Source organism: Seriola lalandi, unplaced genomic scaffold (assembly GCF_002814215.2).
Source record: "Seriola lalandi dorsalis isolate HSWRI2012SDOR001 ecotype SW California unplaced genomic scaffold, Sedor1 jcf7180002054532, whole genome shotgun sequence".
NCBI lineage: Eukaryota > Metazoa > Chordata > Actinopteri > Carangiformes > Carangidae > Seriola > Seriola lalandi.
This window is the reverse complement of record NW_019525085.1, coordinates 267,734-277,766: the sequence shown is the minus strand read 5'-3', so window position 1 is coordinate 277,766 and position 10,033 is coordinate 267,734. Positions and strand designations below refer to the sequence as shown.

General features: G+C 38.5%; 1 protein-coding gene across 1 annotated transcript; it reads left to right on the top strand.

The window, feature by feature from the left end:
* The first annotated feature begins 110 nt into the window (after positions 1-110).
* On the top strand, positions 111-9,912 carry LOC111661049 (phosphatidylcholine:ceramide cholinephosphotransferase 2-like). Its single transcript, XM_023414513.2, has 7 exons — positions 111-231; positions 4,529-5,396; positions 6,481-6,598; positions 6,691-6,748; positions 7,500-7,595; positions 7,820-7,986; positions 8,164-9,912. The coding sequence occupies exons 2-7, from the start codon at positions 4,855-4,857 to the stop codon at positions 8,335-8,337; spliced, it is 1,155 nt and encodes a 384-aa protein (XP_023270281.1). The 5' UTR covers positions 111-231; positions 4,529-4,854; the 3' UTR covers positions 8,338-9,912.
* The last annotated feature ends 121 nt before the right edge of the window (positions 9,913-10,033 follow it).

Here is a 10,033-nt window from a genome sequence, read left to right as displayed (position 1 = left end):
GGGGGGGTTTGCGTCGACGGAAGCTGCCGAACCATATTTGGATTCTAACCAGCCAATGGCGGGAGGCTGGGCGGGGTTTTCTTCACCGATACTCGCGCTCGCGCTCAGACCGAGAAACCGAGAACGCGTTCACAGTTACAGAGAAGGAGAAAAAAAAAAAGAGGAGAAGATTTTGGAGTCGAACAAGTGACGAGAACTGAACCGAAGAAGTGAAAACCTGCAGCTGAAGCGGTGAGTTTGTTTCTGTTCGTCTCCACGAAGAGAAAACAAACCGTTAGTGTTTGTTTTTCTTGTTTTTGTTGTTGTTTTTTTTACCTGCTTTTAGACTTAAAGGGAAAGAAGCAGGAACGTGTCACACACCGTCCGACAGGTGTGTTTATATGTGTCTTCCTGTCTGCGTCAAAATGAACGACGTGTACTCAGCGTTTCCTTTTTATTTAGTGGTATATGAAAGACGAACGTGTTTAAACAAAACGTCAATTAATCGAATTATCGATCCACAGAAAATCAGTTTTCAAGTTTAAGTCATATTCTTGGGGCAAACAGGCCCAGAAAATATCCACCTATCACACGTGAGGAGGAACTTTTCTCTGTTACACCTCATTATAAAATCACATTGTTGCATTTAGTTTATGATAAACCGATTAGCTGAACAGTTGATCAACAGAAAAATAATGATTTTGTATTAATTTGGTGAACATAGGCAAACCAAACATTTATTTCTTTCCACTTCTTTAATGTGAGTGCTTTAATGTCAAAGGAATACCTTTTTATGTTACTTTTATTTAGTGCTAAAATGATTAGCTAACCAGTTAATCGATTGTTTTAATCAATTCCCTAAAAATTCACAGCTTCCAGATTTTCACATGTGGAGAATTGAGTACTTGGCTGTAATTTTTAAATGACTACACATCATGTAATGTGCAACTATTTTAATTATCGATTAATTTTGAAGTGATTTATTAGGCAGAAAAGGACATATTTACTAGATTGAGCTGCTTTCGTACATTAATACCATCGTAATTTAATATCTTTAGGTTTTGAACAGTTGGTTGGACAAAAACAGTTTGGAAACTTCGGCTCTGAGATATATATAGTATTTTTCACTGTTTCCTGACTCTTAACAACCCAAATCAATAAAGAAATAAATCAATACTGTAAATAAACCTTAGTTGCCTCCCTCGTTTCGCTATCAGTTGCACAAAATGAACAGTTTCCTTGCTGCAGCTCTGTAACACTCGCCGCCGTGTCCGTCTTGTGTTGATGAATCAGCACTGATTTGGAGAAATTGAATTCCCATGGTCTCAATTTGATTAAGGGTTAATGTCTGTCTTATTCTGTTAGGGCTGTAAACAGGATGTGGCATAAGAAACCATGCACAAGGCCGGTTAGAGATGAGTATTTAACACTGCAACGTCACCAAACGGCCGGTGAAATCAAAATACGAGCACGTGTTACTGAAGTGTTGAGCTTTGTGCACGACTGCAGCAGCTGAACATCTTTAACAACTGCAATGAATGTTTTAGCTGCTGCAAAGGCATTTATTTATCACATGGCTTGGAATTAAACTTCAAGCATCAACCCAGGCACAGTGTAATTACAGTTGGTCATATAAGTTGTTTTCTGTACTTATTCTCTTATTTACACATTAATTTTACTGCTTTTATGGGAGGATTTGTTGCTATTCTGTTTTTATATCATTATAAACTGAAAACTTTGGGGTTTTCAACTATTAGTTGGATAAAATGAGGAATCTGAAGACATCACCTTAAGGTCTGGGAAATTATAAATGGGCTTTTTATACTATTTTCTGACACTTCATTTAACAACAAAATCTACAATCTAGACCCTAAGCACCTGTAGAGATTAAAACGCACACACTTGTAATTACATGTATTCTCTTGCATCACAGCTGTTGCGTAAGAAGGTACAGGATGTTTCCTGGCAGTAATCAACCGGACTCTTCAATATAAAACAGCTTTTCATTTAGTGTCACTGTCTAAATATCCCTGCCTGTCGGGTTTCAGGTGCACAAACAGAAAGTGTTTTTAAAAAGCATTTGACTGGTGTGTTTGTGCAGGAAGGTTTAACCTGAGACGCCGACAGACAGTCAAACACTCACTCATACATCAGCACACATTCACTTGTGTGTGAAATGTTGTCGGAGAGGCGGCAGGGAGACGAGGTATTTAGCAGGAGAGAGAGACGTGACTCACAATTTAACTCAATCTGCAGCAGTTTCAGTTTATCAGTACAACGTTACCTTTTCCCGTCTTTTATTATTATTACATTTCAGAAAGTAGTGACAGATATCCAACACAGTTTCTCAGAGATTCAGATGAACTGAATTGATAAAATTCCTGCGTAAAGTTCAGAAGTTCATGAACAATTCCTCTGATTTACAAACTTTTTTATTTACCAGGTCACAGTTATTGTCTGAGGTTGTTAGAAATGTGATCATCTGACAACTTATTAATAGAATATAAAGTTAAATAAATGAAAAGTGACTCCATCAAACAGCTGCAAAAATTGTTGAAATATAAGTGAAGTTTGCAGTAAAATATGAAGAATCAACTTTATTCCCTTTATTTTTTTAAAGTGGTGTCTTTCATTTATCAAGGGAATGATTAGCGAGCATCAATGTGAGCCTGGAGCTAATGATCATGTTCATTATTGATTGATATCAATTATTTATTTATTCATTTTATTTCAATTAAGCAATAAAACATTTACTTTTTGAAAACTCATTTCCAAAGTGATTTTAAAAAGCAAAGAGACTAAAACAAACCAAGAGCAATAAAACTAATAACATTATAAAAAGAAAATAATTAAAGTTAAATTGCTGAAAAGCAAGTTTAAACATGTTTATTTATTTATTTTTTATGTGGATTTAAAAGATGAGAGATTTGGCTTTTTCACCTGTTTATCAGTCGAGACCTCGGAGCGACCAGAGGTCACGACTGATAGCTGGAGACAAATCACCTCAGGGGTTTGTAAGTCATCAATAAAACCTGCAAACAGATGGTAAAAGCAACAGGTAGCCGGGATCTGTGACATGTGCTCACCTTCAGAGTTGAAATCGGTTTATCTAGGGTGAGATTATTATCAGAGTGATGGAGGTAAATGACCAAGACTGGTTTAAATGTGGTTGTTTGCTCTTGTCTTCACCTAAATCTCAGCCACCGGTGTGTGTGTGTGTTTATCATGTAGACAGATGAGCAGCTGCTTTTAAAACCACCAACAGTGTTTGAACCGTAAATGGGTTTTTAGGGCCTGAAGTGTGACAGTGATAATTACAGTGAAGGAATCACCGACGGGAAGAATTAAGTTTATAACTGAAATCAAGAGGAAGTTAAAGAAAACAAACTGCTTTTAAGATGCAGATCTCAGCTGCTCTGTTTGATTATGAGGACGTCTCTGCTGTCGGACTCGTTCTGTTCAGAAGTCAAGTGTGTGTGTGTGTGTGTGTGTGTGTGTGTGTGTGTGTGTGTGTGTGTGTGTGTGTGTGTGTGAAGCAGGTCAGCGCCCCACCTGAACTTGATTATCTTCAGAGATAAGAGAATTCCAGTAGATTTCAGTAGAGTCGGGCTCTAATGAAGACCGGCCTCATGTCAGTGCTGCTGCTTCTGAACAACTTCAGAACCAGTTTACAGAGCGAATGTGTGAAGCTGGAAGAAATCTGATCATCTAACCAGAGAGAAGTGGAAAATAAAGTTTAGTGAATGAAAAGTGAGATTTTCTGAATGAATCTGAAAATGTGAATTAAGTTTTGCATTAGGAAGAGAAACTTTTAATGGTATTTTCTGTTTTAAAATTTTATTACTTCACTTACCCTTCCTATAAAATATGGCTGGAACTGGTGATCCATTTCACTATTGATTAAATTATCAGTTAATGTTTCAGTTTACTCTAAAATGTATTTATCTGTAATTTATTTGACTCCAAACCCAGAATATATTCACTTTACTGTCATACATGATACAGAAGAGATTCAAGCCTCACATTTGAGAAACTGGAGCCGGAAAAATTTTGCTTTAAAAATGACAAAATGATTGATTATTATGGAAATAGGCACAGATAAGTTTCCTGTCGCAAGAAAATTACGTATCAAATCTTTAGAGGAAGTCGCTGTAACGTTGCATGTATTGTATCACTTCCTTTTAGAATTAAACTGTACACTTTTAAAGGAGCTATTTGTAAGTTTTGCTATTGCTACATAGCCACCGTTAGCATTAGCAGCTGTTTGTGAGCTCAGCATCAAACTTCATTCATTTAATCACCAAGATCTGTCTGTCACTTGCTTTCTTCTGCTTACGCTAGCATGCTAACCAGCTAGCTCCAGCCCAGTTGGCTCTGGTCTTGTCACTTTCCGATACCGAGTCAGCTCCTTTTTAAAAATTAGAAATTTATACAGTTAGTCGACCTGTTGGAACAAAACACCTCTTGTGAATATTGGTCATTGATACCGTTCATTTAACCTCCAAATGTGGGAAACAGGAAACTGAAAATCTTTGTTGTTGTTTTTCAGGTTTGTTGTGTTTGAATAATCCCGACCAATCACCTGCCTGCTCTGTGACCTCACCGGTTTATCTACTGCTATTGATCAGGTCATTGATTTGTCTGTATCTGTGATCCTTAACCTTGTGATCACTGCCTGAACAGACCAGAGGAGTCGATCACTGCTGCTGGAATACTGATGCCTGATATTGATCGCTAATACTGGATTACCGGTCACACCTGAAACAGACAGGAGCAGTCGATACCTGATAGAGGAATATTTGTGGAACTGAGATCTCGTGAAAACCTATTGATCAGGTGATCATTCAGACTTCCTAAAGGGAAAACAATCAATCAATGGCGGCGTCAGAACTGATCCAGGACCATGAAGATGTTCGACCTCATGTGGAAGCTTCTGCAACCACAACAAATCCCCCTACGCCTAATCATCCTCCGAGGGTCGCTAACGGCAACCTGACTCGCCTCCCATCCCCGCCGACGCCGCCCGCCGACGCCCACGACGGCAAAAACAAACAGGAGCGCAGCAGACTGACCAATCTGCTGCAACAGAACCAGCTGATCCACTCCCTGAGCAGCGGGCTGCGGCGACACTGTGACTACGTCAAGATCACCGTGTCGGAGGAGCGAGCGAACCACCTCCCGAAGGAGTGGTGGAAGACGGGTGTGGCCTTCCTCTACGCCCTGTTCACCCTCATCTTCACCACCGTCGTCATCACCATCGTCCACGAGAGGGTCCCCGACAAGTCGGTGAGCCCGCCTCTGCCCGACAAGTTCTTCGACTACGTGGACCGGGTGCCCTGGGCCTTCACCGTCACCGAGGTCAACGGGCTGATCCTGGTCGGACTCTGGTTCGTCCAGTGGATCTTCCTCAAACACAAGTACGATCAGCTGTTTCCCACAATCACCTAAATATTGATTAAATATCTGTCACATTGAAATAACAGCTGTAGATACTGAATCTGACAAACGCTATTTATCATGAGCCACTTGATCCAAATACTGAAGCTCCTGATTAATAAACCTTTAAGATGATCACTTTAAATTATCGACAAGATGCTAGAGAGAAGACGTCTCACTCTGTTGGAGATGTTGGAACCACAGAAACACTCATCACTCATCCACATACAAGTACAGCATGACGAGTACCAGTAAAGTTTAGCTCGTAACGATCCATTAATTTAAGTGCGGATTGACTTAACAAGAAATTCCATGAAGTGGTGCGTTTAGAAATATTAGCATTTGTCAACCAGAGAATGTTGAGTTTATTTTCACACTGTAAAATAATCCTGTTCTGAAACTGAAGGTGACCAACACAGTTCATGATTTGTGTTTATGTAAATGTTCTTATCAGTTGGACTGTGCTGTCGTTCTGTGGAGGCGACGGAAAGTTGACTCTGAGTTTCCAGTTTTAACCAAGAATTTTGACTTTTCAAAGGATCACATTTAATAATTATAATCATATAAAATATTAATTAATACACTTTATATAAGTAGCACCTTTCAAAACACAGTTACAAAGTGCTTTAAAAGACGAGGTTTAAAGTTTTACAACATTGGAAAAAAGTGACATTGAGGTAAAGTAAAAATGAGATAAAACAATCTAAAATACTTAAAATTAAACTTGGTTTTTCTTATCTTATTTATTTATCACACTGGTCGTTTGGTTTGAAAGTATTTTATTTGATTCAAGCTGAGAACAGGAACTTCTATTTCCATCACAGTTATGTTTATAGAAGAAGTTATTTTAGACTGACTCTCTTAATGTTTACAGTCCGCCATGACACCTGTTACTGAGTTTTACTGTTTTCTGAGGTAAATGAGTTTCTGCTGCTGCTGTACTAGAACCAGCTGCATCAGCTGTTTGTATTCAGACTTGGCCAAGTAATAACCTGAACTGTAGAGGAATATGAACCAATCACAGAGGAGGAAAGACAAACTCTATATAACTCTTCCTCTCTGCAGAGCTATCGTGGGTCGGCGCTGTTTCTTCCTCATCGGGACTCTCTACATGTATCGCTGCGTCACCATGTACATCACCACCCTGCCTGTACCTGGGAAACACATGGTCTGCGCTCCGAAGGTAAAAACACACCTGTTTACGTTACACACTGCGCAGTATTGTTAAATGTTGTTGTTGTAAATCTGGTTCATTGTGTCTTTGTGTGTGAGCAGCTGTACAACGACTCAACAGGGAAAATCTGGAGGATTTTGAGGCTGATCTCAGGAGGAGGTAAAACCCAAACTGTTAACTGTGTAAAATAACATCAGTGTGAGAATAAAAGTTTGTGTCATTGAATTGGGTTAGTTAGCATCATGCTAGTAAATTATGCTAAACAGCTGTGTTGATGAGTAATGCCAACGAAGCTAAGCTGACTGGAGATTTAAGACCAAAGCTAAAACTGCGAGTTACTTAGCTTTCCTCAACTTGAGTTGGGTTTTCATCATCGTGAGAGTGAAAGCTTGTGTCATTGAATTGATCGCAGTAGCCACATGCTAGCTCATTACGCTAAACTTTTGTTATGCAGATTAATGTCAACTTAAATTCACAATAAGACTATCCTTAGAAAAGTTTATAATTAGGTTATTAATTTGGTTGTTGACACTTTATAAATGATAAATGAACAATTATAAACAAGTTATAAACGTTTTTATACATTGATGCAGCTCAGTATTTGGCAAGTTAATGCTTACTACTCTCTCTTACTATGCTTACTAAAGAAGCTTTATTGTAACTCATTAATAAACGATAAATTATGTGTTTTACACTTTACAATAAGGCTCCTTTTAAAAGTCACCAATAACTTGTTTATCATTGTTTATTCATGATTTATAAAGTGTTAACAACTGAATTAATAACCTGATTATAAACCGTTTATAAATCCTTTATAAGGTTAGTCTTATTGTAAAATTTATATGATATTAGTTCGGTGTCTGGCAGGTTTTTCATATTGTGTCTAACGTTGTGTGTTTGTTGTGTTCAGGTTTGTCGATGACCGGCACTCACTTGATGTGTGGAGACTTCCTGTACAGCGGTCACACTGTCATGTTGACTCTCTCCTACCTCTTCATCAAAGAGTGTGAGTACAACATTTTCATTTTGACTGATTCTATTCACCTAGTACATTTTATTGGTTCCTTATTGATTATTTATGGAAAAACTCGCGTGAATATTCAATAAATTCAACATTTCTAAGACAAAAAATGCAGAAAAGGGAAACACTGAGCGGTTTGATAAACCGTAGTGCGACATGAACACGTTGTGATGTAATGTGTGTGTGTGTGTGTGTGTGTGTGTTTTCAGACTCTCCTCGGTGGATGTGGTGGTATCACTGGACCTGCTGGTTGCTCAGCGCCTCCGGGGTCGTCTGCATCCTCATCGGCCACGAGCACTACAGCATCGACGTGGTCATCGCCTACTTCGTCACCACCAGGATCTTCTGGTGGTACCACACCATGGCCAACACACATGTATGTGGACACACACACACTCACACACACTGCCATGACCTCACGCTGCCCTCTGCTGGAAGTATTAAACTTATATAAAATTTGCCATTTTTTTGCTGGAAGAATGAACGGATGAGTTGATTTAATTCTTTCACCTCTAGTAATTTCACGTCACTAATTCTGTGTTTTTCTGTTCAGGCGTTGCGTCAGGCTCCAAACAACTACCTGTCGAGGACGTGGTGGAACATGATCTTCAACTTCCTGGAGAAGAACGTCCAGACGACCGTTCCCGTCGTGTTCTCGTGGCCGGTGGCCCTGCCTTCGTCCTGCAGACAGAGGTACAGGATGGTGGAGGGAGGGAGGGACGAGTGAGGAGATAAGTGACCTGAGCTGATGAAACTGATGCATTCCTCCAGCACGACTCCTGTGCAACAGGACGGACGTACAGACGGACGGAGAGATTTAACATCAGTTTATTTATTAGAAGCAACATTTCCACCTCTGTCCTGGTTACTGAGGGAGAGGATGCACTGACACGACGAAGATGAGGAGGCACAGACAAGGTGTTACTACGTTTACATTGACAGAAGATTACAATTACATCAAAGGACGAAGGTGGTGAAGTAAATACAATACAATATGATACTTAAAATAATTTATATCTGAGTTTGAGAAATTCCCTTGATTTCTTCAAATAAATTAATTTAATACAATAAACAAAAAAAAGTTTTCTACTCACAAAACTTATCATTAAATTATATATATCTGATCAAATAATAATAATAAGACAAAAAACACCTGTTGCTGTGATTCCTGAAGTCAGAATTCAACAAATGTGGATTTATCATCGACTCTGAGCTTATTTTATGATGTATCTCATGATGTAGAAAATGCCTAAGAATTTCAACAAAGACAAATCGACCCAATTGTTAAATCAATAACTACATTTTGGTTTGTGAGCTAGCCAGATATTTAGGACCAAAGCTAAACTGCTACTGTTTAACATTCATAAAGCTAACATCAATGTGAGAATGAAAGCTTACGTCGTTGAATCGGGTAAGTTAGCCCCGTGCTAGCTAATTATGCTAAACAACTGTGTTGATGAGTAATGCCAGCGAAGCTAAGCTAACTAGAGATTTAGGACCAAAGCTAACGTGAAAAAGAAAGCTGAACTGCTAGTTGTTTAACATTCGCAAAGCTAACATCAGTGTGAGAGTGAAAGCTTAAATTGTTGAATTGGGTTAGTTAACCACATGATGGCTAATTATGCTAAACAATCGTGTTGACGAGTAATGCCGTGGAAGCTAGCCATTTAGCTTTCCTTGTGTTAACTTGAGTTGGGTTTTCATCATAGTGAGAGTGAAAGCTTGTGCTATTTAATTGATTGCAGTAGCCACGTGCTAGCTCGTTATGCTAAACTATTGTTGTGAAGATTAATGTCAACTAAAGTGATAAAAATGTTTAGCGTACATGAAAGATAAATTTACCAACTTGACTGTTTAAACGTCTGGGATTCTTTCGTGCTTTGAACCAAATCTAACAGAGCTAACAAAGCTAGCGACATAGCATTCCTAGTGCTAACTCGTCATCAGTATGAAAGTTGATGAGTGTAAGTTGATGAGTGTTGTTGTATATGTTTTCCAGTACTTGATCTTTGTTAAGTTATATTTTCAAGTAAAGTGTAAAATATTTTTTATGTTGTTTTTTTCGTTTCTTTTTATTGAAACAAAAACTGCCTGTTAACGTGAGATTCAACCAAAAACTCCCTATAAAATGCTGCTGAATATAAGTTGGATTAATGAAGGTTGTTGTTGTTGTTGTTGTACAGAGTTAATTTTGTAAACATATTACCTGATGTTCGACACTGCAACACTCACATCTGTCCATGTTGACGTGAGCAGTGTCACAATCCAGATGTTTGACAATAAAAGATTTATTTTCAGTCAACAGCTGCTGCTGATGGTTGATGTTGTTTACTTTTATTTAGATACTTGGAAGACTTTTACTTTGTTACTTTAACTACAGGAAGTTGATAATACTTAAGTACTTTTATTTTGACATTGCACTG